Consider the following 22,940-nt stretch of genomic DNA (forward strand, 5'->3'; position numbering starts at 1 on the left):
TGGAACAGGCCAGTCAACAAATCATTTCCACGCCATTCATTGCCATGTGTAATGTCAAAGGAAATGCAATGTTCTTGGTGTCAAATAAGAGAGGACAACCAGAGATACTGTCAGTCACTAGTGACGTTCATTCCAACAGTGCACACAACACCAAAACCCACACAAATGTCTGTGCAGCCTGTTAGGTAAGAATAGAGTCTCAGGTCAGAGTTCTGGGCTTCAGTCCTGCTTTTGCCATTGATCCCTCTATCACTTTTGAAGGTTTGCTTTGTTCTGTATCCTGTGCCTGTGTGTGCATGAATGTTTGCTCTTAGAGCCTCACTTTCTGTAACAGAGGTCCCTTCACCTTCTGAATATAGCCCTCATTGCTCTAAAGTTTATTTTTTTTTAATTTTTTTCCTCTCTCTCTCTCTCTAACAAGATTAAAGAGACAGTGTTATCTTTTCTTCTCCTAGTTAATAGCCCTCCAACATATACAACAACATATACAATATATAGGAAGGAGATGCCTGCTGAGGATCTAGGAAGTGAATATGTCCCAAATTGACAAATGAATCCTGAAACTCCATCAGGGTGCCCTGGGGCCCCCCTATCAGAGCACAAGTGGAATGTAACCCTTGTAATTCCTTTAAAACACCCCTATTCCTCCTGATCCAGAGAGTCACATTCTCCTGAAATCAGAATTGGCCTGACTACCACACACATCACAAGACCCTGTTGACAGATATTTGGATTGCATGGAAGAATTGTTTTGGTTATACATTTCAGAGTCATTTGTTTTACATCAGGGCCATAGTCAGGGACGTCAGAAGGTCCTACTCTTATTGTCAACACAGATATAGTTGTCAGGAGGCTGAAAAGGAGATATTTTAAGCAAGCATAAAATGGAGTCAGGGCAGAATGAAACGCCGTTACTTTGGTTCTATTTCATCTATTAGGGCATTACAGTTATAGATAATAGCTGGGTTCATTTTGACATAATGACACGTGCAAGAAAATTGACTTATTCCATATCAGTCCCTGGTACCTCCTTTTCCATCCCCTCCTCCATCCCCCTATTTCCCTTCCTCTGCTGGTTTATCTTCCATTCATTTACTTATTTATTTTTAATTTAATTTTTAATTTTACTTATTTATTTTTAAGTTCCCACTTTGAGAACTACTATACTAGCAAGGAACCAGGAAGGTGTTAGTAGGTGGGTTGGAGACTCTTAGCAAAAAACTACTCAGGGGAATGAGGCTGTAGCTCAGTGGTAGAGCACTTGCCTAGCACGTGTGAGGTACGGGTTGGATCCTCAGCACCACATAAAAATAAAATAAAGGTATTGTGCCCATCTACAACTAAAAATATATTTAAAAAAGTAAATAACTACTCAGGGAGCACCAAATCTTAGTGACATTGAGAAAGTCACTAATTTCCACAAGGAAGAGCCATCACAGCTTCTGGTGACAGAAGAAGTCACAATGGAATCTAAAAAGACATACATAACCAGAGAAACACACTCCAGAGATTTCAAAAAGTTTCTAGGGGACATTACCACCATGGGAGTTCCATCTCTGTTCCATTTTATTCATTTATTTATTTTTGTGGTGCTGGTGATTAAACCCAGGGCCTTGTGCATACAAAGCAAGCACTTTACCAACTGAGCTATATCCCCAGCCCCCTCCTTGCTACTTTTTAAATCCTTCTTTTCACATGCAGAACTCACTCAATAGAACAGGGTGATCCTCCCTCTACTCAGCTGGTGTTGCATTAAAAAAATTTGGACAGCCTCTTTCTTCTCTGTCAGTTAGAGGCTGAGGTCAAATTCCACCAGAGAATGGCAGGGAGATGGACTTGGCCTGAAGCCTTCCCAACTCATGTCTGTGAGAGGCACGGGTGTGGTCTAGTCCTGATCAAGCGTCACTGAATTATAGAAGGACAGTACCAGGCAAGTATTTATGGCTTCTTGAGCCCGAGGAGGAGACTGATTTTTTATCCTTGCTCATCAAATAAATTGTTCCTGAGATGTAGTCTCCAAGCCATTTGGCTCTGTTGGGGTGAAGAACAAATGGCAGAAAGGAACAAGGAATTCTGACTCTGTTTTCAAGAAGGCAGCTTTGGAACAAGAAAGAGAGAGCCAGGCGTGGTGTTACATATCTGTCATCCCAGCTCCTTGGGAAGCTGATACAGGAGGATAACAAATTTGAGGCCAGTCTGGGCAACTTAGAGAGACCCTGTCTTATAACAAATAATAATAATAATAATAATAATAATAATAATAATAATAATAATAATAATAATAATAATAATAAAAGGTTGAGAGTGTAGCTCAGTGGTAGAGCACTTCCCTAGCATGTAATTCCCTAGGTTCAATCCCCAGTACTGAAAAAGAGAAAGAGACAGAGAGAGAGAAGCAGGATTGTGTTCAGTGAAAGGAAGTGAGACTTCTCATGATTCAGAGACCTGGGTAGTAGATAAGGAAAGCACGAGGTTTATACTGAGTTCTGAAGACATTCCTTGAGGGACTATCACTTAAGTGTTTATCCATAATAATTTCTCAACTCCATTAAAGATACGCTAAGAGGAATAATTGTATTAACATAAATCAGAAGGCCATATAGATAAATAGAGTCATATACACTGTGAGTGCAGACTCAGGATTTCTTGCTGCCCACCTTTGAATCTGCTCATATTTACAGCCTTACTACCAAAGGATAGCACAGGCAGTGAGATTAGGTTATTCTGCTGACAATTCTCTGCAGGGACTTCTTGATGTCCTTGTTCCTCAGACTGTAGATGAAGGGGTTCAGCATGGGGGTGACCATGGTGTACATCACTGAGACCACCATACTCTTTCTGGAGGAAGTCGAGTCAGATGAACTGAGGTACACCCCAAGGCCTGTTCCGTAAAATAAGCAAACAACTGTTAGGTGAGACCCACAGGTGGAGAAGGCTTTGCACTTCCCACCTGAGGATGGGACTCTTAGAACAGAGGAAACAATTTTACAGTAGGAGAAGAGGATGCCTGCGATAGGCAGAAAACCAGAGATGGTGCCAACGAGAAATATGACTATGTTGTTAGCAGAGGTATCAGAACAGGCAAGTTTGAATAACTGAGGAACATCGCAGAAGAAATGAGGGATTTCTATATCTTGGCAGAAGGTCAGTTGTGACACCATCAAGCAGTGTACCTGGGAGTCCACAAGACTGATGGAGAAGGACACCAGGGCCAACAGGCCACAGAGGCGGGGGTTCATAATGATTGGGTAATGTAAAGGGTGGCAAATGGCTACCAAGCGGTCATAGGCCATCACGGCCAGCAGTAGACTATCCAAACATCCAAAAAGGAAAAAACAGGACACCTGAGTTAGGCAACCTGCATAGGTGATGGATTTGCTGTGTGTCTGGAAGTTCACCAGCATCTTGGGAATTGTAGAGCTGCTAAAGCCAATGTCAGCCAAGGACAGGTTGGAGAGGAAGAAGTACATGGGGGTGTGGAGGTGGGAATCAGAGCTGACGGCCAGGATGATGAGCAGGTTCCCAAGAACCGTGACCAGGTACATGGACAGGAACAGTCCAAAGAGGATAGGTTGCACCTCTGGATCATCTGAAAGGCCCTGGATCAGAAATTCCAAGACACCTGTTAAATTCTGTGGTTCCACATAGCAGAAGCACCTTTTAGAAAAAAATAAAAAATAAAGGTTGGAATAAAGAAAAAACAAGCACATCGGGACCCATTACTGTGTGTTATGAATTAAAGCAATTCATAATGAAAGCATACACACTTGTGCTGGAGATATAACTCAGTTGGTAGGGTGCTTGCCTCATATGCACAAGGTCCTGGGTTCAATCCCAAGCACCACAAAAAAAAAAAAAAAAAAGATACACACTTGAGGATCATACACATTAGCAATATTTTTTAATTATGGCAAATACTTTCTCCTTTGGATTCTCTCTGCAGTTTTAGTTCCATTAATCTGCTGAATCTAAATCCATGAAAATCCACTTTAGAAACTCTAGAAAGAAGAATCTATGGGAGCATGGATATTTAGAGATTAAGAAAAATCCATAAACATTCTAAAATATGAGTCTCCCCCATTGACTGGAACATAAATGTGTCAGCTTTCTCTTACTGAAACAAAATACCTGCGATATCCAGTGTGAAAATAAAAAAGATGTTTATTTTGTCTGTGACTTGGTCCTATTGTTTTGGGCCTGTGGTGACACAGTAAGTATGATGGGGGCTGTGGCAGAGGAGGCCTGCTCATCTTACGGTGGCCAGAAAGGAAAGAGAGAGGACGGGGCTGGGGTCCTAATATTCCCTTCAAGGGGATGCCCCCAGTGAGCTTATTTCCTCCCACTAGCCCCTCCTCTTAAAGGTTACACTAACTACCAACAGCACACAGGTTGGCCACCCAGCCCTTGACACATGGGACTCTGGGGGACATTTTGGATCCACTCTATAGCAGTAAATATTATCCTTCTCTTTTAAAGAAAAAAAAATTGTTCTAATTATGGAGTCCTCCCTCCCCCCCATACAAGGAATTAAGCCCAGAGGTGCATGCCAGGCAAGTACTCTACCTCTTAGCTACAGCCCCATCCCTATCCCTTCCTATTTTGTTTTTTTAATTTCAAGACAGGGTCCGGCTAAATTGCCTAGACTAGCTTCAAACTTGGAATTCTTCTTCCTCAGCCTCCCAAGAGCTGGGATCATAGGTGTCCACTACCATGCCCAGATAAAGAATGCTTTAAATAGTCAAGTGTAATTATTTTACTCAAATGCAGTTCCATAAATTCCTTTGTAGTGGACTATTTATTTATAAGCACCCTTTCATGTCAGACATGGTGATGCACACCTGTAATTCCGGCTAACCTGGGAAGCCGAGGGAGGAACATGCTCGAGGCCAGCCGGAGAATAGCAAGACACATGGAAAGGGCTGGACATGTTGCTCAGTGGTGGGGTGCTTGCCTAGCACATATGAAGCCCAGCCTTATCCACCATGAAAACCAATAAAGAAACAATAACAACAACAATAAAAATATCCTTTAATAGCTGCATAACAAAGAACCTGGCTGGATATAGGCATAGACTTGTAATCCCAGTGATTTGGAAGACTAAGGCATGAGGACCACAAGTTTGAGTTCAGCTTGGGCAATTTAGTGAGACCCTTTCTCAAAATAAAAAAAATTTAAAAATTTTTTTAAAAAAGAAAGGACTGGGGATATAGCTGAGTGGTAGAGCACTAAGGGGTTCAATCCCCATTACTGAAAGAAAGAAAGAAAGAAAGAAAGAGAGAAAGAAAGAAAGAAAGAAAGAAAGAGAGAAAGGCAGGAAGGAAGGAAGGAAGGAAACCTGTTTCCTCCTATGGAGGTGGCAGGAGATGGGATCCCTAGAAGTTCATGCTCATGGGCAGGAGCCCATCCTCACCACAATGAAAGCCACAGGCAGCCTCTTTCCTTGAATGCTCCTGCATCATAGAAAAGGGAACTGGGGCTCTTCTGTCTGCCTATGCCAACTGTCCTGCCTGTGAGGAGGAATCAGGGCTCCCCACACTCCCTCCGCCATCGCCATCTGACCCTCCCCCTCCACTCACTGGGCTGTGCTCTGTCCCTGTGTCTGGCCCCCCACCCGCCCCCCTTGCACTCACTGGGCTGTGCTCTGTCCCTGTTGGGGCATGGTGAGGAATTGGGATCCACTGCTGTTCCCAGCTTGGTGAATGGTGAGGGTCCAGGCTCCGTCCTCAGGGGCAGCAGGAAGGCAGAGTCAGTCATGGACTGACTGATGCAAACAGTGGCTTTGAGAAGAAGAGACATAGATATCAGAGCCCACCAGACTGGCACCAGCAACCTGAACATCTCCAGGACACAGATTCATTATTTGTACTTAGACAAAGGGCACAGAGCTCACGATTAGCATAATTGGTCCACATTCTCCCAGTCTCTGAGGACTTGCTAATTTTAATGGAAAGGAAAAGATGAGGGCTAGGGTCCTTCCTCCTCTAGGGAGAAAGCTGGCCTGCAACCTTTGGCTTCTCTTAAAACAAAATGTGATTCTTTCTTCAGTTTAGTTTATGACTTTTGACCTTGATATCTGTAAGTCCATCGTTTTCATCAACCACTTGAGGAAGAACTGGGTTTTCTATAAAGAATCTGAGGCAAATTCCATGTTCCCAGTTAAGATTTATGTCTCTAAGAAAAAACTTCTTCATTCTGTTTGGTAGTCTTTGCTTGGGAGTTTTGGTTTATATGCATGGGATATTTATGGGGGCTTCTGCTTATTTACATAACAGCCCAAGTCCTAATTTTTCTTTTAAAAGTGTGATATTAGTATACTAGAAAACGGCTATTGATGAAAGAAATTAAAGCCACAAATAAATGAAACAATATTTCCTGTTCATAAAGTGGATGAATACAGTTAAAATGTCTACTAACCAAAGCAATCTACAGATTGAGTGCCATCCCAATCAAAATTCCCATAGCATTTTTTTAGAACAATTCTAATTTTTTTTTTTTTTGGTACTGGGAATTGAATTCAGGAGCACTCCACCACTGAGCCACATCCCAGTCCTATTTTATATTTTATTTAGAGACAGGGTCTCACTGAGTTGCTTAGCGCCTTGTTGTTGCTTGAGGCTGGCTTTGAATTTGCAATCCTCCTGCCTCAGCCTCCCAAACTGTTGGGACTACAGGCATGTGCCACCACCATGCCCGGCACAATTCTAAAATTTATATGGAATGTGAAAGTCTCTTGATAGCCAAAGCAATCTTGAGAAAAATAACAAAAGTATCCTGATTTCCAGCTATATTATAAAGTCATGTAATCAAAAGAGAATGATACTGGCATGAAAACAGACACATCGACTCATGGGACTGAACAGAGAATGCAGAAATAAGCCCATGCATATGAAGGTAGCTAGTCTTCGACAAGGATACCAAGAACACCCTACAGGGAAGGAGGGCCTCTTGAAGGAATGGTGTGTGACAACCTGGGCATCCACAGGCAAAGGAATGAAATTGGACTTACACAAAAATCAACTGGAATAGATTAAAGACTTAAAGGTAAGACCTGAAACCATAAAACCTCTGGTAGAAGACACACGGTTGAACTTCCTTGACATTAGTCTTGGCAATTTGTAATGGCCACCAAAATCAACTAAAGCAAAAATGTTTCAAGTGTGACTACATCAAACTAAAAATCTTTGTGGTTTGAGTTTTTGTTCATTTTTTTTTTCAGCAAAGGAAATAATCAACAAAACAAAAATGAGTCCAGACGATAGGAGAAAGTATTTGCAAACCACATGTCTGACAAGAGGTTAGTATCCAAAATATATAAAAGAAACTTATACAACCCCAAAGCAATAAATGAGTAAGTAAATAACTGGATTTAAGAATAAGCAAAGGTCCTGAATAGGCATTTTTCCAAAACATACAAATAGCCAACAGGAATAGGAAAAGTTGCTTGACATCATTCAACATCCGGGCATGCAAATCAAAATCACAATGAAATAACTGCTCCCATTTGTTAGAATGACCTTTATGAAAAAGACAGAAGATAACATGCCAATGAGGATGTGCAGAAAAGAAAACCCTTGCACACTGGTGGTCACAATGTAAATTGCTTCAGCCATAGTGGAAAACCATGTGGAAGTGCCTCACAAATGTGAAACTAGAACAATAGTAGGAACCAGCAATCTCGCTTGGGGTATATGTCCAAAATAAATAAAATGTGCATCTCAAAGAGGTCTCTGTACTCTCATGTCCTTGCAGGACTGTTCACCAGAACCAAGATATGGAAAACACCAAGGTGTCTGTTGGTGGGTGAAAGGATAAAGAAAATATGGTGTGTATATATATAATATTTAATATATTTTCAGCCATAAACAAGAAAGAAATCTTGATAAATGAAGTAAACCAGACACAGAAGGAAACTCCTGATGATCTCACTTACATGTGGAATCCAAAAAAGTCAAACTCATAAAAATAGAGTAGAAAGGTGGTTGCTATCAGGTCAGGGTGGGAGATGTTGGTAAAAGGGTATAAATATTTATTTATGAAATGAAAAAATTCTGAAGCTTGATGCATAGTGGTATCATTGTAGGTAATTATGTTTTGATTACTTGAAATTTACTGAGAGCTGTGGAGTTGGCGCAATGCTGCTCTTCTCTCTGGATTGTGCGATGGGTTGATCGTGGAGGAGGGCCAGTGCTGTGCAGTGGACACCCAGCTGGATACGGATTGTGTGCTTTGAGGATTAGCTAAAGCAATCTTGAGAAAAATGAACTGGTGTAGTGGGAAGTTCGACCCTTGGGATGGAAGAACAGGGCATCAGGAAATGGAGCCCACCTGCCAGTCAGGGAGTTGCTGTGTATGGGGAGGAGAGCCACAGGGAAGGTGCTGGGGTTAAAGTCCTGCTCATTCTCCTTTTACATTCACTAGGCAGATGACATTTCCTCACAGCCAATGAACATGCCACTGTTTGCACAACTTAGTTCTGTAAATGTCCCTAAATATTTAATTGTTAATTGTAAACCTATTACCAAAACTTGTTCTGAATTTCTCATAAAAATGAAGTCTAAAAAAAAAAAAAGAAATTTACTGAGGGATCTTAAGTGTCTTCACCACAATACACACGTGATCACATGAGGTGATAGATATGTTAATTAATTTGATGTATAAGTATATCAAATTATCACATTGTCTACCTTGAATTTGTATGTTTTGTTAACTTTGCTTCAATAAAGCTGGAAAATTGATTTTTTTTTCTTATCTATGATGTGTTACTTATAACTTGCTATTTCCCTTAATAACCTATGGTGTCACACAAGGCTGCAGTCATTCAAGAGTCTGCTGGAGAAGACCTGCTTCCAAGCTCACTCCTGTGGCTGGTGGAGGACTCAGTTCTTTGGGGGCTGTTGGTCAAAGGCCACCCTTAGTTCTTTGCTGCATAGACTTCTGCATGAAGCAGATCACATAGGGGCAGTTGGTTTCCATCAGAAAGAACTGATAGGTGGGGTAAAAACAGAAAACCAGAAAAAATCCAGTGTCTTTTTATACCCTAATCTCAAAAGTGACATCTGGTCCCTTCTGTCACGTAGCATTGGTTGGAAGTAAATCGCCAGGTCCAGGACATGCTCAAAGAAATGGGTGTGCACAATGACTCGCACACAGGAGGTTAGATCTGTTAGAAACATGTCAGAAGTGGCCCACTACATATGCTTGCCCTCTGTCAGGACACTTGGCTCCTCCCACACTAAGATTCTGGAGACATTCCTCCACTGTCTGACACAGCCCCAGTCCATCACACCACCATGCTTTACCAGAAGATCCCTGTAGCAGAACTGGCATGGGAACAGAAATGGACTCTGATCTTGATATTTATGAAGATGGCCTCATGCTGTTCCAGGTCATGCAGTCAGAAAGCCAACAGGATTTCTTTTCCATCAACAGTGTCTGTTCACTGACATCACATCAAGCTACCAATAATTAACAAATGTCTCCAGGGCTTATGATTTTGGGTCAAGTGAAAAAAAGTTCATCTTGTTGCAGAATAGGATGAACCTAAAGTTGAGTCTACAAACAGACAAAGAGAATAAAAAAAAAATTGAACTAAATATCACTCAAATTTAAGTAAAATTGGAAATTATTATAATTGAGCACCTGCATTTGATAATATTGATTTTAATTTAACAAATTATGTATTTATTTTGACATAAGATCTTGTAGAATATTACAATGTATATTATAGTACTATGAAATATGTTATATAACATTAAAGCATAGTTTCTGGCACAATAATTAATTATTTAATAATAGATTTTAATTATATTAATTACATCTTTTACGGTAGCTAATATTACATTATCCTGTTTTATGGTATTATCTATAGAATGTTTTCTAGGATATTATGAGATTCAATATGAGGAAGAAAAGAAATTTGGAAATGAACTTTAGAACTGATTTCCTCTTGCAGGCATGTTCCTTACACCTCTGCCTGCAAACATGGAGGGTGGGTGAATTCCCAATGCTGGCACTCTGCAGGTAGCTGGCACTGGAGTGTAAACCTCCTTCCTTCAGCAGAGTCACAAGGTACCTCCCAGGGCCATGGGTGTAGCTAAGTGGCAGAGCACCTGCCTGGTGAGCAGGAGGCCCTGGGTTCCATCCCAGCACTGCAAACCATTCAGCCAACCCTCAATACCTCCCAAGTGATGTCATTCCCGTTAGAGATAACAAAGTAAAATCCTTCTCTATGTCTTTCTAGAACCTACAATCCATTATGTACAATATCACTCTTGCATCCTGAACCACAATAATGTCTTTTAATATCTGATATTAGTTTGATTAGTTTTGCTTAACAGCTTTATTGACATATAATTCACTTGCAATGTCATGCACCCTTTGAAAGTGTATAACTTAATGTCTTCTAGCCTTTTCATTCACATGTGAGACCTTATGAAGGTCAATTTTAGAACATCTATCACCGCAAAAACAGATTCTGACCCCTTTTAGCTATTTCCTCCTTATCCCTTAAAAAGATGAACAAAAATGCATAAAACAAACTAAATAAAATTTGAAAATGAATAAAAACCATAGGAAAGTATGAAGAAATTTTTTGAAAATTACATTGGTGGTACATGTGTGAGCATAAACTATACATTCCCAATTTATAAAACTCTTACACCCATAGTGTCAAGGTAGATAGTGAGGGGATTGTAAATGGAGTCAATCCCCTCACTATCAACCTTGACACTATTAATTATCATGAATTTAAATTGTGGAAATTAAGTAATTCATTAAACCTTCAAAGATTGTTTGGGGGAGGCCCCTCACAGAGGAATGATTCTTCTGATTATTTCCTTGTAGAAATTAAACATTCCTTAGGGGACACTTGGTACATTTAGTGAAAACAAAGAAAACAGATGTTTTCCTTGGAGGAAATGAGTCCATCTCACCCTCTTGCTGAAATATAGACTGAAAATTTTCCACTGTGCTCTCTGCTCTGTGCCCAGGGGAGCTGAATTGTTTGGAGAGTGAGAATACAACACAAAGACTGACTCAGTGAGGAGCACAGAGAATTCAACCCTTGAGCTGCTAGAAATTTGAAGCAAGCCCCTGCTCCCCTCTCCTGACTTCTTTGTTCCAGGCCCCTGTGAAAACCCAAGTGGCTCCCTGGAACCGGCTGTGCAGAAGGGACATCTCCAGTGGTAGCCCTTGGAGAGAGTCGGCGTGTCCAGTGTGGCTGGTGCAGCAAGAAGGAAAAGGGAGGTGGGCACCGGGCTGTACTCCAGGACAGTGACCCTGGGCAGCCCAGGGTAGCCAGTCTCTGAAGGTGAAGGTCCTGCACGTGCAAGGTACTTTTACTCTCTGGAGGAGTCTGAAATGGCCATTCCTTGAAGGCAGTGCTTTCTGGAGAGTCTCCCTATCTCCTCCACTCCCTCCCTGAATGACAGGTCCCTATTAGATTTCCTCTTTCAATCATTTATTTGCTAACTGCTCTCTGAAGATCCCTTCTGCATCAGGTATTGCTCTGATGTGACCGGTTGTTCTTTTGTAATCTACCTATGCTGCTGTCAGACTAACTTAATGATGTCACTGAATAGCCGCAGAGTGTGCCTGATTCGCTGTTTTTATCTGTTCACTTCAATGGGGCCATGAAATATGATAACACAGCTACACCTGATGTTGGGTGCTCAGGTGTCTTCTGCTGGCATCTCAGGAGGACATGCTGACTGAGCAGTGTAGCAGCCCACCATCTGGTAGGACAATCCCGGGCTCTTCTCACCAGCTAGAAAGTCTCCTCTTTCTTTCCCCTGATGAGCAATGACCTGTCCTGCCTCTCTCAGTTCAAACATTCCTGTTTCAGAGAAGCCTCTCCTTCCCACCTTCACTGACTAGATTGTGCTCAGTGATTTTTTTGTGTCTTGAATTAGTCAGTGTGCTGCAAAGGCAACACAGTTCTGATTCTTGATGATCTTTTATTCTTAAATCATAAATTGGCCTGTTTTACCATTATTGGGTTTATATACTGTTTGAATATTGGCAATCAGATCCATCAATTGTTTATTTTGGCCATTGATTCTGAAGGTTTTAAAATAATATCTCTCTACTCAAGATCATATGGGCACACATTTCCATGCATCCCTTGTACTTGACTTTTTTTTTTTTTTAAGTACTGGTGACTGAACTCAGGAGCACTGTACCAGTGAGCAACTTCATTTCATTATAACTTATGTTTCTTCACATATTCGTTGTTTTAGTTGTGGGGATTAAGCCCAGGGGCATTCTACCACTCACCTACATCCCCAGCACATTTTAATTTTTAATTTGAGGCTGGGCCAAGGCTGGCCTGGAGCTTGCAGTGCCCCTGCCTCTGAATTCTGAGTAGCTGGGATTACCGGTGTGCGTCACAGTGCCTGGCTTTTGCTTTTCTCTGTAATGGTGGTGTGTTTAGGATTCTTCCTCTTATCCATGTAGTCTGCAGACTTTTTCCTCTTCCTGGACTGATTCACATGGCGGATTTCTCTGAAAGAAGGAGCCATAGGGATCATCACTAATTATAAGAACTATGTGCATTTAAAACTGGAAACACAGATATTGCTTCTATCGATTAGAATTTCACCCTTAAGGACGTCCCCATTAAGAGGGATATTGACAAGTGGTAGCCATGCCAACAGATTTATTGCAATGTTAAGAATGCTTCAGAAGTTCACACTTACGAAGTGCCTGTAATGTGTCACAGAAACCACAGTGGAGGAATTTCATGCAGTATTACATTTAATTTCACTCTGTACACCTATGATATAGTGAATACTTATGACTCCTACTGTGAGATAAATGATGTAATGTAACAGAAGTAATTTTCTCATGTTTCCCCAGGTGGCACATTGCTGAACCAATATTGTATTAAATGAAATCTACGCAAGAATCCAATTAGTAAATCACAGCTACATGCTGCACTTTGTGTGTGTTATGTATCCACAATATGTATCACAGATGAGGAGATTAATAATGATTGTGTTAATATTAACAATGGCAGGGGCTGGGGATGTAGCTTAAGCGGTAGCACGCTCGCCTGGCATGCATGCGGCCCGGGTTCAATCCTCAGCACCACATACAAACAAAGATGTTGTGTCTGCCAAAAACTGAAAAATAAATATTAAAAATTAAAATACAAAACAAAACAATGGCAGAAATCCATTTTAAGGCCCTATAGGGTCTAAAGCAATTTTAAACCTCAAAAATACAGTAATATTAATAACTGTACTGTTAGGAAAAAAAATAGGTAGTGTGATTTAGCTGTCACAAATTGATAAAGTGTCCAGTCAAAATTATAGGTTGAGTTCAAATTCCATATTTAATTCCTATTACAGCACTATTAGAATGCCTAATGAGGTAGGTATCAAGAACACATCATGAAATATCTTCAAATACTTTCAAGGAGTCATGAAAGAAGGAATTAGTTGATGTCCATAGGTTCAGATAGAACAACCAAAACTAGAGAGTGGATGATAAAGGGAGAGGACTCTCTGCTAATTTGAGGAAGGCAGACTGTCTTTACACACTTGGAAATAGAACTGGGTTGTCATTCTGCTGAGTGGGTCATTGTCGTCTGGAGGGTTTAATGCAAGAGGAGTGGCATCCACCCAAGGGTGAGATGGTAAAGAGAGAACATGGGAGGGGCTAGTGGGATATTCTGTGAAGGTTGCATTTCCCTCTTTCCCCAGCAGATGCACCAGCTCTATGGAAGTGGAAACTGCACAAGTGAATCAGAATTCCTCCTCCTGGGCCTCTCAGATGGTGCTAAACTGCAGCCCGTCCTCTTTGGACTGTTCCTGTCCATGTACCTGGTCACAGTGCTTGGGAACCTGCTCATCATCCTGGCTGTCAGCTCTGACCCCCACCTCCACACCCCCATGTACTTCTTCCTCTCCAACCTGTCCTTTGTTGATATCTGCTTCATCTCCACCACAGTCCCAAAGATGCTGGTGAACATCCAGGCACAGAACAAAGACATCTCCTACACAGAGTGCCTGGCACAGGCATATTTTTTAAATACATTTGCTGCAATGGATAATTTCCTACTGACCATGATGGCTTATGACCGGTTTGTGGCCATCTGTCATCCATTGAACTACATAGTCACCATGAATCCACGGTTCTGTGTTCTTCTGGTTCTTCTGTCTTGGCTCATCATGTTCTGGGTCTCCCTGGTTCATATTCTACTGGTGAAGCGACTGACCTTCTCCGCTGGCACTGTTATCCCACATTTCTTCTGTGGACTGGCTCAGCTTTTCATGGTGGCCACATCTGATACACTCATCAATAATATTTTTCTGTATGTGAGCACCACTGTGCTGGGGGTTTTTCCTATGACTGGGATCCTCTTCTCCTACTCTCAGATTGTCTCCTCCTTATTGAGGATGTCCTCTTCTGTGGCCAAGTATAAAGCATTTTCCACCTGTGGGTCCCACCTCTGTGTGGTTGCCCTATTTTATGGGGCAGGCCTGGGGGTTTACCTCAGTTCTGCTGGGACCCATTCTTCCCAGAGAACCATGATTGCCTCCGTGATGTACACTGTGGTCACCCCCATGTTGAACCCCTTCATCTATAGCCTGAGAAATAAGGATGTGAAGGGGGCCCTGTGGAGACTCCTCAGCAGAGCAGGTTTTGACCCTTGATGGATGGATAACTGACCTCAGAATTAGTGGAAAATATATTTCATAATTCAAATGTGAACTTGACTATCTAGGCTTATTTTTTTTCCTTGAGTAAATGATTAATTGCTTTCATTCCCTATGACTTTGCTGCTTTATATTTTTGTATGTATTTCACCCTATTTACTGCTTTAGTGATCCATTTCAATTTTCTTCCCTAAACATAGTCCATAAGTTTTCTTACAGGAATTTCTGAGTTTTCCAATTTGACATAGAATCTACATCAATGGGGCTGCGGTTGTGGCTCAGTGGTAGTGTGCTTGTATAGTATGTGTGAGGTACTGGGTTCGATTCTCAACACCGCATATAAAAAATAAAATACAGATCCATCGACATCTAAAAAACAAATAAGAACCCACATCAAGTGCTAACATGGGTTCTTCAAAACTTATGAATGTTCTTCACCTGAACATCAATGTATTCTTGTTTTCCCTAGCAGTGAAATGAAAATCATCAAGGTGCTTACCACGTCTGTCCTGTGCTTGTTGATCTTCATCTTTGATTTTACTTATCCTGCAAAGAGTTCTTTGACGTATTCTCTCTCATGCACATAATTTCTGAAGGGAGCAGACTCTCCATGGGTGCGTAAGAGCAAGTCTGCACTGAGCACACCCTTCTCCCTCTGTTATCCTACTTTGGCTCAATGAGTGTAATGTGAACTTGACATTCCAATTTCATGAATGTGGTGATACAGTGCCTCATCTTGCTTCCCTCCTTGTGATCTTGCCCTCTTCCTTTCTTCCTTCCTTTCCTGTTTTCCTCCTTGGTTTTGGCTATCTTATGAATGAATCTTAACTATTTATCTTCTTTCTATGGTGGAATAATTTTTTTCCTCCAGGGTACATCATAAACTGCTCATCCACCCATGCACTGATGGACACCTGGGTGATTTGAATGGTCCTGTGTGAATGGTCCTGCTCCTGTGGGCACTCACAATAGTGTTCAGAGCTCGAGGACGGGTTCGTGCTACATTGATGATGCTTGGGTAGATGACAGACTGCACACACGGGGGTGGTCCCGTAACTTCAGGCTGTCTAGTGATGTCACACCCATGCTGATTTATGTAAGTGACTTTGTGATGTTTGCACAATGACAAAACTGCCCAACTGTGCACTTCTCAGGACATACTCATGCGAGACTCTATGTTCAGTTGCTTGGATAAAATGTACATAGGAAGGAGATACTGGGTAATAAGGCAATGGTAGGTACAACTTAATGAAGAATCACCAAACTGCTTTTCGTTGTAGCTGGCACGTTTCATGTCTAGTGTGGGAGGTTCAGGCCTCTTTACCTTGCTGCCAAAACTCATCATCTTCAATCTGATGTAAATTAAAGCTTTCTATTGGCTGTGAAGCAATCTCATGTTGCTTTGGATTTGCATTTCCCTGTAACTAATTGAGCATCTTTTTTAGGGGCTTGTTGGCAGTTGATGGATCTTTTGTGGGGAAATGTCTTACGGAGTTGATGCTCATTTCGTAATTATGCAGGTTGTACCTTTGTTTCTCACCTGTAAGAGTTCATGACATGGTCTAGATACCACCCTTATCATATATGGTTTTAGCAATATTTCCCCCTTCTGTATGATTTTTCCCATGTCTCCACTTGGAAGCTTATTGTTAATGATTAGCTAATCAGCTGTTCATCAAATCTATCTCAAATTTGGTGACTCTGACTGCTAACTCCCTAACTTCTACCCCACAGCTGACCTGGTCACCATCTTCTGTCTAAGTTCTGCTGTTAGATCCACCTCTAAGTGAGCTCTGGCAGTGCTTGTCTTCCTATGGCTGGCCCTGTCACCTACATCATGTCACACTGGTTCCTCCATAATGCATCAAATACCCAGATTGTTTTACTTTTCATGCACAGTGGTATTTCATTGCGTATGTACAGCATATTTATTTATTTACATGATAATAAACACTAATGGTGATTCCCTACATTAATTATTGTGAGTACTGCTGCCACGATGATAGGTTTGTACATCTACTTCGACATTCCAATTTCATGCACATTATACAGATGTGCAGTAATGGGATTACTGAATCTTATGGTAGCTGTATTTTAAATTTGAAGGAACCTGCAAATGTTTCCCATAATTATTACACTGATTTATGTTGCCCAATATTGCAGTCAGAGGTCCCTTTTCTCCATATTCTCACAAACATGTTTTGTTTTGTTTTTTGAGATTAAACTTTCTAACTGGTGTGACCTGATGTCTCATTGTGGTTTTCCTTATGATTACCCAGATGATCTGTGATGCTGAGTCGTTCTTCATAAATCTGCTGAACATTTTTATCTTCTTTTGGAAAATGGCTAATATTACCACCCTGCAGACCCAGCCTTCATCACCAAGGACAGAAACTCTATTCAAACCATAGAGCATTGTTTAAAGGGAAAGTTTTTGTTTTTGTGGGTTTTTTTTTTTTTTTTTGTATCCATGATGCTTAACCATTGAGCCACATTTATATTTTATTTAGAGACAGGTTTTTGTTGAGTTGTTTAGGGCTCGCTAAGTTTCTGAGGCTGGCTTTGAACTCACGATCCTCCTGCCTCAGCCTCCCCAGGAGCTGAGATTATAGTTGTGAGCCACCAAGCCCAGAAAAAAATAATGTTCAAGAATGCTTCGTTAGACTGGCCTGATGGTACATGTCTGTAATCACAGTGGCTTGGGAGGCTGAGGCAGGAGTATCACAAACACAAAACCAGCTCCAGCAAGTTTTCAAGGACCTAAGCAAATTTGTGAGAGCCTGTCTCAAAATAAAAATAAGAGTAAAAAGAATTAAAAGGGTTGGGGATGTGGCTTAGTAGTTAAGCCTCCCAGGGTTCATTATCCACTGTAGAAAGAAGAAAGAAAAGGAGGGAGGGAGGGAGGGAGGGTTTTTGAATATGATTTTCCAAAACTTTATTAAGGATTTTTTTCGTCTAGGTTCATCATAGATATTGGTCTGATGCTTTCTTTCCTTGATATGCCCTTGGTATTGGTATCAGGGTGATGCTGACTTCTTGGTCTGATGCTTTCTTTCCTTGATATGCCCTTGGTATTGGTATCAGGGTGATGCTGACTTCTTCATAGAATGAATTTGGCAGTGTTCCCACCCTTTGTATTTTACAGAATGATTTGAAGAGGATTGGTGTGTGTTCTTCCTTAGAGGTCTGGTAGAACTTGACTGAGAATCCATCTGATCCTCAGCTTTTTTTTTTTTTTTTTTTAAGAAACTAGAACAAACATTTCTAAAATTTATTTGGAAGAGTGAAAATAGAGATTCCTAACAATTAAAGCAGAAACTTTGCAACTGTTAGAGTATACACAGGCATGACACCCCAAAAAATGGCATAAGCACCAACCTCCTTAGTAAATGGCCATTTTATTAATTGGGTTATTTGAGGGCTTTGATGTTTTTTTGAGTTCTTTGTATATTCTGAATATTAATCCTCCTTTGGAGGAGCAGCTGGCAAAGAACTTTTTGCATTCTGTAGTCTCTTTCTTTACTGTGCAGAAGATTTCACAGTTTCCTTTGCTGTGCAGAAGATTTTTAGTTTGATGCCATCCCACTGATTATTTAATTTTCATATTTGGTTCTTGTTAGGGAATTTGGCACTTGTGCCAACATTCTGGCATTTTTCTTTTTTTTTTTTGCAGCCACGGGATTGAATTCAGGGTTGTTCTACCACTGAGCTACATGCCCAGGTGTTTCTACTTTTTATTTTGAGACAGAGTCTCACCATATTACCAACTCTTGCCTCCACCTCGTCTAGGCTGTCCCTGAACTTGTGATCCCTCTGCCTCAGCTTCCAGAGCAGCTGAGATTACAGTGTGCTACTGTGCCTGGCTACACCTTCATTACTTACAGAGCATTCAAGTTTACCCTTAATTCTATGAGTCCATCTCATAGGTGCTATTAGAGAAAAATCCTACTGAATATTCATGATATAATAAATAAATAAAATATATTTTGTCTCTCCAGATTTCTTGGAGATCTTTTTGTGCTCTGGACACCGAACAAGATTTGACTAAGGATGATTCTTAATCCTTAGATTTGTTAAGAAACTGGAGATGGAGTAAAATGTTCCTGAAGGGAAGCTGGGTACTTTGGAGTCCACACCTGAGAGAATAATAGTTTTAGGAGAAAAAAAAAAAAAAAAAAAAAAAAACCCTGCAGGGCTGGGTGACTACATGCCTGTAATCCCAGTTATCAGAAGGCTGAGGCAGGAAGATTCCAAATTCAAGGACAGTCTGGGCAAGTTATCAATATCTTATCTCAAAGTGAAATTAATAAAAAATAAAAAGGGCTGGGGTCTGCCTCTGGGGTCCCTGCCTAGGCACCAGGAAAGTGCATAAGTGAAAGCATTGGCCCCCCTTGCCTCTTTGCCACACCACTTCCTGAGCAAACTAGGTCATTACAATGGAATTTCTGAAGATTGGGCTCTATTATCTTTGCTTCTCCAAATGGGGGACCAAACAGCATTGCACTGGGAGCCCAGAGGGGCAAGGACGTTTATGTCGTTTATGCTCCACTCTGCTTCTTTAGGTTGGTTCAGTGTTCAATAGCCAGCATCAGGGAAAAAGCAAAAAAGGAAAAAAATTCCAGTCAGGTTTAAGATGTGGGGCTGGGGTAGGTAAAAGGCATGGATGGTAAACATGGCAGAACAGATCACTCCTCTCACCCCCAGGAGGGAACCTCTCCAGAAAGACAATCAAAACAGCAATTTATTTAATAAGAAGTTAGAGGATTAATCCCCCTTCCCCCATTTGCAGTTCAATGTTCACTTATCCCAGGCCACAGGGAAATGCCCCCCCTGGGCCACCCAGGTGTTGCTCTGACCAGGTGTGCTTAGCTTTTTGTCCTTGCCCCTCTGGGCTCCCAGTGCAATGCTGTTTGGTCCCCCATTTGGAGAAGCAAAGATAATAGAAATTCCATTGTAATGACCTAGTTTGCTCAGGAAGTGGTGTGGCAAAGAGGCAAGGGGGGCCAATTCTTTCACTTATGCACTTTCCTGGTGCCTAGGCAGGGACCCCAGAGGCAGAAAAAAGGGAAATCAAATACACACTTTGGCTCTGAACAGGGCTTTCCCAGCCCTTCTGTCGTTTATGCTCTGCTCTGCATCTTTAGGTTGGCTCTCCTGTCTCCCCACCTCTCATCTCCTGGGCCTCCCCCTCATCGCTCCCTCTCCGCCCACTTGGACGCTTCCCCAGAGGATGTAGCACATCTGCAGAGCATCTCCCCCAGGGGAGCACTGAGCTAGATACGCACATCAAGAGGTGGGAGGAAGAGAAGTCCAGACCTGACCACATGGGCAATGTGAGAGCGCCCGTCTCATGCAGTCCAGTTTTCTAAAGTACAGCAGAGGCCAGAGAGTGGTCTTCGCTGCCTGGGGCGGTCAAGAAAGATCTGGGGACAATCTGTGAAAGGAAAGGCAGAAGTTTTTCAAATGAATAAGGGAGAAAGAGGGCTCTCAGGGAAGAGGACAGGTAAGTACAAAGAATCAGATCCATGACACTGCACAGGAGGTTCCTGGGATTGTAAGATGCCGAGTATCTAATGCTAATTTTCAGTGAAGTTCATACAGTGGTCCTTAAATTTGACCAGCTAATATTTTGAGAGCATCCAAGACTCTCACTCCTCAAGTGGATCATCAGGGTTTTGATCACAATCATCACTGCACCCACCGACATTTCCAAGGTGCTCAAAGCTCCAGGAAGGTAGAGCCTGGGCCTCTCCCCTTTGTATTCTTGGTCTAACCCTCTGCCTGACAGAGTGGGCACTTGCATAAGGGAGGAATAAGTTAAAATATGAAGAGACAAAGAGAGTAATTTAGATGTATTCAGGTATCTAAAGACTCTCACAGCCGAGAGAAACCATCTTCAGAGAGAGGAACCAGGACTGTGTAAATTAAACAGAAGTGCATTTCAGCTCAAGAGAACTTCCTCTTCCTCCTGTGAATGAAGTTCTAAAAGACCTTCTCTGAGTTTAGAAACTTCCTTCTGTGACAGATAGCTAATATTCACACAGAAATTAAGGTTTATTTTTTTAATGGAGCAAAATAAAAGGTAGAAGGCTTTCAATCATCAGTACTATAAAGATAAATAAATAAATAAACTTAAAAAAATGCCTTGACTTAAAAGAAATTTAAGAACTTCCACAAACATGCAGACACATTTAGAATGCACGGTAGAGGGTCTGATTTGACCTTTGGCATATGGAGGCATGCAGATGCCTTGGTCTTCATGGTGTAGGTAGAGGGAAAACAGAGGGATGAAAAATTTGCATAGTATTCTGTGAGTCCAACTTGAGACAGAAGAGTCTGTTTCATGACACTGGTCAATGGCATAAAGACTATAAGTTGCCATTACATTCTGCAACTCCCACTGATATCTCTCTCTCTCTCTCTCTCCATTTTCCTGGAACAAAAAATGACCAAAGCTGCAAGGCATAAATAAGGTATTGGTGAGGATGATGGCTCTTTCTCAGGAATTAAACAACAGAGGAGGAATCTCCATGGGTCAGAGACAATGCAAAGGAGAATTCTGCACAGCATGGAACAGTTATTTAAAGACGAGTCATTGCAGGTGCTGGTGGTCAGAGCACAGAAAAGAGGGCAGTATTAGAGAGATGTTGGTCAGCTGAAGAACACAGAAATACTTAGATAAACATCAGGCTCATGAGTGAATGATTTTTAAATGTATGGCACATTTCTGTTTTAACTATGCTTTCCTCTTTCTAGCCAATTTCCATGAGCTATATGGAACCAGAGAACCAAACAGCTACTTCAAAATTCATCCTTCTGGGACTGTGGGAAGATAAGGCCCTGCAGCCTCTCCTGTTTGGGCTGTTCCTGTCCATGTACCTGGTCACCATCCTGGGGAACCTGCTCATCGTCCTGGCCGTGAGCTCTGACTCCCACCTCCATACCCCCATGTACCTCTTCCTCTCTCACCTGTCCTTCGTGGACATCTGTTTCACCTCCACCACGGTTCCCAGGATGTTAGCAAATGCCCAGGCACAGAGCAAAGCCATCACCTATGAAGCCTGCATTACTCAGGTGTACTTTTTCATGATTTTTTCTGGGTTGGATAGTTTGCTACTGACTGTGATGGCTTATGACCGCTTCGTGGCCATCTGTCACCCGCTACGCTACACAGTCATCATGAACCCTCGCCTTTGTGGTCTTCTGCTTCTGCTTTCTTGGCTAATCTGCCTGACATATTCTTTGCTGCAGAGTTTAATGGTTTTGAGGGTGTCTTTCTGCAAAGAAACAGAAGTCCCTCACTTCTTCTGTGAACTTGCTCAGATCCTCAAGCTGGCCTGCTCAGACACCCTTGCCAATGATGTCCTGCTGTATTGTGTAACTGGCCTTCTGGGCATTATTCCCCTGTCTGGGATTCTTTTTTCTTATGCTAGAATTATCTCCTCCATAGTGGGCATTTCATCTGCTGGAGGTAAGTACAAAGCCTTTTCCACCTGTGGGTCTCACCTCTCAGTGGTTTCCTTGTTCTATGGCGCAGGCCTTGGGGTCTACCTCACTTCTGGAACAGCCCATCCGTCCAGAAAGGGTTCAATCGCCTCGGTGATGTACACCGTGGTTGCTCCCATGCTGAATCCCTTTATCTACAGCCTCAGGAACAGGGAACTGAAGGGAGCTCTGAGGAGACTTCTTCAGCCGAGGGTCTTGCTCTCAGAGAGATAATGCAAGTCAAAGATAAACAACAGAAATTCAGAGAGCTGAGGACTGTTGTGTCTCTGCACCAGTTCCATCCCTCTATATTCTGAAGACAGAAAAAAAACACTACTCTTGAAATACTAGAAGAAAATATTCTGGCACTGAAGATAACTTGAAGCAGCACATCAAAAGGCTCAGCATCCATCAAGGACAATGAATGATGGGCAACCAATAACTATGTTTCATCTGAAAATAGACTAACTCAAGCACATAGATTCTTATAAGCACCAAGGCAAGAGAAAGAAAGCAAACTCAGCAAGAGAGAAGAGAGGACAAGACTAACAATACAAGTTATGAGGTTTTTGGTTTTATGTTTTGGTACAAGGGATGGGTTGAACCTAGGGGTGCTTTACCACTAAGCTACATCCCCAGCCCTTTTTATATTTTGAGACAGGGTTTAAGTTACTTAGGTCTCACTAAGTTGCTGAGACTGGCTTTGAACTTGCAACACTCCTGTCTCAGCCTCCTGAGCCACTGGGATTACAGGCATGTGCCACCGCAACTGCCTATGTTATGGTTGAGATATTA

General features: G+C 41.8%; 3 protein-coding genes across 3 annotated transcripts; 2 read left to right on the top strand and 1 right to left on the bottom strand.

The window, feature by feature from the left end:
- Positions 1-2,714: 2,714 nt before the first annotated feature.
- Positions 2,715-3,668, bottom strand: LOC124092336 (olfactory receptor 7E24-like; the record flags this gene model as incomplete). The annotated part of the gene is made up of 1 exon (XM_046443791.1): positions 2,715-3,668. A coding segment is annotated over one exon (954 nt), but the record flags the coding sequence as incomplete, so codon positions are not given.
- A 10,134-nt stretch (positions 3,669-13,802) lies between these two features.
- LOC124092337 (olfactory receptor 7D4-like) lies at positions 13,803-14,657 on the top strand. Its single transcript, XM_046443793.1, has one exon. It carries the CDS (start codon positions 13,818-13,820, stop codon positions 14,655-14,657), a length of 840 nt encoding a protein of 279 aa, XP_046299749.1. The 5' UTR covers positions 13,803-13,817.
- Positions 14,658-21,434: 6,777 nt separating this feature from the next.
- On the top strand, positions 21,435-22,379 carry LOC131424177 (olfactory receptor 7D4-like). The gene has a single exon (XM_058579297.1). The coding sequence runs from the start codon at positions 21,435-21,437 to the stop codon at positions 22,377-22,379; it is 945 nt and encodes a 314-aa protein (XP_058435280.1).
- Positions 22,380-22,940: the final 561 nt, after the last annotated feature.

The sequence above is a fragment of the Marmota monax genome, unplaced genomic scaffold (assembly GCF_021218885.2).
Source record: "Marmota monax isolate L192 unplaced genomic scaffold, Marmota_monax_Labrador192_F-V1.1 WCK01_AAM20220418_F8-fsc00102, whole genome shotgun sequence".
Lineage (NCBI taxonomy): Eukaryota > Metazoa > Chordata > Mammalia > Rodentia > Sciuridae > Marmota > Marmota monax.